Raw genomic sequence first — 5,238 nt, 5'->3', positions numbered from 1 at the left:
AATTGATATTAACTTTATAATTATATAATGTTGTTTGATTACAAACTTTGTTAGATTTTTAGAGATGTTGATCAATTGAAAAATAATTTGTAGAGTATTGTATAATTGAGGTTTTTTTTTATGTATATAATTAGTTTTTGATTGGTAACTTTTTTTATTCAATTGGTAATGTGATGAGGAGCATGACACGGAGAGTAGAAAATGACGACGATTCTGCTTATAAAGAAAGATGTTAAAAAAAAAAATTTTAAGCATAATTACGAATTAGTTTTACTAGAATCAATTTTTACTTTGAATTGCATTAGTAACTTGGCTGCTTTTACTATAATTTTTTCAACTTTAATTTGTATTAATAAATCAATTGCATGTATTGTCAATGCTACTCTTTTAATTTTGTACTATTCAATTTTATTTTATTTTCGGTATGGAACACAAACAATAGAATCATCTCATTTCAATAAAAGAATTAAGTGACACCGTTTTTTTAGCCAAAAGTCTTACTTTCATTACAATTTTTTCTGTTTGTATTATTATTAGTTATAACTTTCACTCTTAAACATTTTTCATAATTTTTGTGTGTCTCATTGTGATAATTTTTAAAAATATTTAATTAATATTTCAAAAATCATAATAAACAAATATAATAACAAAGACACAATGAAGAAGTTTAAATATATTTTCAAGAAATTTGTATAAAGAATCAAGCACTCCTACAAAAATAGAGAAAATTAAAAAATAGAATAACATTTTCAACTTAATACAATGCATTGTTATTTTAAAGAGAAAATATTTAAATATGTCATCGAATTTTTAGAAAAGACTTATTTATGTTATCCGTTAAAAGTTTGTCTCATTTATGTCATTGCTGTTAAAGAAAAAGCTCACCCATGCCATTTTTTTACTCCAATTTTGCAAAATCATTTTTTAAACACCAAACAAGGTTTTAACACTTTTTATTGGTGTTTTTGGATCAACTGTACATTTTTTATTCATCAACTAATTAAGTTAATTCGTTGTTTTTTTTTATAAAAAAAAAGTCTCTAAAATCAATTTAAAAATATCTGAATAAATCAGATGTGTAGAATAGTCTTAACAACATTCAGACTCATTTAATGCGCTCTATTACCAAAAAAACGCACAACTTTGCCTTAAATTTGATATTGTTACAACAATTTCAATTAAAGTTCGGATATATATATATATATATATTATTATTATTTTCTTTTGGGTCTATTGATATTTATCAAAATTTCTTGTTGTCATTCTTTTTGGCTGTTTTAATATTTATAAAAAAACTCAAGATTTTAAGTGAAGAAATATTAGTTGAGATTGAAAATAAATACGGAAAATATACAATATTTATGTGCTTGAGATTTCTTATTTAAATTTTATTTTTAAATCATTAATTTTATTGAGACTTTTTAATAGTCAAATACCGCATATGAAAATATATTAGATATATCATTATCATTGTAGTCGGAGAAAGAAGTGATATCATAACATACTACTATTAAATTAGTTTTTGCTTCTATTTTTAAATATGAAGGATTTTCTTTTTATTTTGATATTTTCATTTTAATTGTCATTGTTTAATTATTGTTGATTGTGTATGTACAGATATTATATTATTATAAAAAATCTGGTGAAATTCAAAAATGATTTGAATATTTGGATGTAGATAAGACTTTCTTAAAAAATTATACTAAAAAAATATCCTTAATCGAAATACTTGAAAGTACTTTGAAGAATCTTAAAATAAAACTGCAAAAATATTGGCCAAGATTAAAACTTTGTAAAATATACAATATTCTCTAATTAAATTTGTTGTTTTAGACCTGGTTTTAGATCACTAATATTTTGAGATTTATATAACATCAAAACTGTTTGTAAAATGGTATCAAATATATTATTCTTTTATTTAATCCCTCGATGTATGTGAATTAGAGAGTCAAAGAATGAGAGTTGAATGAAGTGATGTAATGTTTAATCAAATATGAATATTTATTTCAATAGAAAAAATAACGGGGCCTAAAATATCTTTGAGATATTGAAAATGGTACACAATTACCCTCATCCACCTATTGGCCCCCAAATACCCTTTCACATCCACCTTTGGATCCAAATTTACTCCTTCAGACCAAAATTAAAAATAATTAAATAATATTTTTTAATTACGTGGCACTCAACCATTGGTTGTAATTTAATTATTAAAATAATTTTAAACCCACCCATTTTAACTAAACCCGCCCCACTTGACCCAACTTTTTTTTAAAAAACCCATAAATTTTAGCGTAAATTACATAGATTTCATATTTCTAATATGAAATAACAATCAATCCTTAATAAGTTTTTAATTATATTAATTGCTTAAAAATTTAAAAAATTGAATACAATAATTAGAACTCGGATATATTAGATATTGTTTCGGATATATTAAAAACTAGTTTGAATACATAATATGTAGCTCACACACTTTAAACACTAGCTTAGATACATTAATATGTAGTTCGAATAAATTAAAAACTAATTCAAACACATGATATATACCTCGAATACATTAACAGTTTTTTAAAGTAATATGAAATAATGAGAATAAGTAAAAAAAATATTTATGTAATTTATCCTAAATTTTAATAATATAATATTTAATTTTATATGCCAATTCAGATATTTCTTAATTAATCATTCATAAGTCATGTTAATGCAGCGTTACTTTTAATTGATACATACAGCGCCATCCACTAAAATTGGCTAGACATCCTCACAATTAAAACGTCAGTAGGTGGGGCCCAATTAATTCCGTCCCCACCCAAAGAAAAACGAGAACATTCATCCATACATGGATGGACACGTCAAGTTCATGCACTGAACAGCGCGTGAAATGTACTCACCCTTGTTAGTTTCCCAAAAACACCCTCTCAACCCTGATATAATTTCACTAATACCCTTGAATCTTCCCTATATAATCCTTGCATATCTTCTTCCCTTTTCATTCGAAATCTAATCAGCATCACATTAATAGTTTTGTATATAAATATCTCCTCAACTGGCTAATTCTCAGGAAATTCTGGAAGAAACTAGAAATAAAGGGGTGGTGCTCGCCCTATATGAAGCTTTGAGCTCACGTGACGTTGACAAGGTCCAGAAACTTCTGGCCTCTGACCTTGAGTGGTGGTTCCATGGTCCACCTTCACATCAATTTTTGATGCGCATACTAACTGGTACTGCCAACTCCGATCACTATTTCTTCAAATTCATTCCTCAAAGTGTTGACGCCTTTGGATCTACTGTCCTTGTCGAAGGTTGCGATCCTGATCACTCAATTACTTGGGTTCACGCTTGGACTGTTGATGATGGGATAATTACTCAGGTTAGGGAGTATTTCAATACCTCTCTCACAGTCACTCGACTTGACAATAGTAATAATAATAATAATTGCCCTTCATCGGATTTGTCTTCCATTGCTGCTACACGGCATTGCCCTTCTCTTTGGGAGAGTAGTTTACCTAATCGGGTGGGTAAGTCGGTTCCGGGTCTTGTTCTCGCTCTCTGAGTTCCGCCAGGATGTAAGTTTTTAACGGTTGATTTGGGGGTTTTCGTCGCATTGTTTTGATTTTATTATCTGCAATTTTAATTTGGGACCATGAGGAATGGGATATCCTTGTACTGGTTATGGTGTTTTAATATATTATGTGATACGCGATGTATTTGGTTTGCAATAAAAGCACTTGTTGGTTTTTTTGAAAGTAGTTTATTTCATGATTTTTTTTTTAGATTAGTTTTGAATTTTTTTACGAAAATAGACGAATTTAAGATTTTAAAGTAAAAATAAACAATTATTTAACATTCTATATCACAACTGACTCGTTGCTAAGTACCTGAGATTTTTTGTTTACTGGAAAAGTGAATTACTCAGATTGAAATTGATTGATGCAATGCTAAAGAAGTAGGTGCAGGAGACGGGAAATACTTTGCTTTTGGTGTAGCCAAAAATAATTCAATGGGAAGGCTTTTCAACGGGATTAATAAAAAATATTTTCTCCTTTTCAAAATAATATTTCTAATTTTTTTTTAATTTGTTTAAAAAATAATTTTTTTGTGACATAACTTTAACTTTTTATGTGACATGCTTAAGATCACAAGATTAAAGAACATTTTAATACATTTGACATAACTTTAATTTTGAACCACAAGATTAAAAAGTTTTCTTTCTTTTCTTAAAATTCTGTTATAAGTCAAACTAAATCATTCTTTTTGTAACATAGAGAGTATAAAAAGAATTGCAACTTATCATGTTATTAGTATACATTTAGAGCCTGTTTGGCTCAGCTTAAAAGCTGGTCAAACTGACTTAAAAGCTGATTTTTGACTTATTTAGATGTTTGACAATCCTCAAAATAATTTATTTTAAGTTAAAAAAAATTATTTTAAGCCAAAAGTTAAAAGTTGGGGTAGGGGTATTTTTTTTTCCAGCTTATAAGATGTTTTAAGTTAACCACATCTTTACCTTTTTACCCTTAATATTTTTATACAATCTCCAAATTACCCACGTAACCCTAACATTTCTTTCTTCTATTTTTCCCTTTTCACGTGTGGATGATAGACAATTACAATTATTAATAAATGAAAATAAAATAAATCTTAAATCTTTCAAGTGATCTATTCAAATTATATATTATTAAAATGTATAATAAGTTGCACATATAACTTAAATAAAAATTTATATTTCTCTTATAAATAATTTGTGATAATAAAGAAATATGTGAATGATAGACTATTATTATTACCTATGGATGAAACTAAAATAAAATCTTAAATCGTTCTTTGATCTATTCAAATTATTTATCTTTAAAATCTATAATAAGTTTATATTCCTCTTATAAATATTTTGTGATGAGAAAGAAATTTGTGAATGATAGCAAAATATAATTATTTATGGCTGTAAAATATAAATTGATTAACTTTTTTTTATGTTAACAACTTCTAAGGGTATTTCAGACATTTGATTTAAGAAACTGTTTATGAGCACTTATTTGCCAAACACATCAACAACTTTTTTTTTTTAACTTCAGCACTTTTATCCAAACGCATAACTGCTTATTTTAAAAATAAGTTTCAGTACTTTTAAAAGTATTTTTTTAAAGCTGCTTTTATTAAGTCCATCCAAATGGGCCCTTATTAGGATTTCAAGAAACTTATCAGCCATACATTGTTAGATAGATAAGTGGAAACCACTCC

The 5,238-nt window shown here is 26.7% G+C and overlaps 1 protein-coding gene across 1 annotated transcript; it reads left to right on the top strand.

Moving 5' to 3' along the window:
• Positions 1–3,034: 3,034 nt before the first annotated feature.
• Positions 3,035–3,746, top strand: LOC101265932 (wound-induced protein 1; the record flags this gene model as incomplete). Its single annotated transcript, XM_004240849.4, has 1 exon — positions 3,035–3,746. A coding segment is annotated over one exon (519 nt), but the record flags the coding sequence as incomplete, so codon positions are not given.
• Between the last annotated feature and the right edge of the window lie 1,492 nt (positions 3,747–5,238).

Source organism: Solanum lycopersicum, chromosome 6, assembly GCF_036512215.1.
Source record: "Solanum lycopersicum chromosome 6, SLM_r2.1".
In the NCBI taxonomy this organism is placed as follows: Eukaryota; Viridiplantae; Streptophyta; class Magnoliopsida; order Solanales; family Solanaceae; genus Solanum; species Solanum lycopersicum.
The sequence above is the reverse complement of the archived record's forward strand: the minus strand, read 5'-3'. Positions and strand labels throughout refer to the sequence as shown.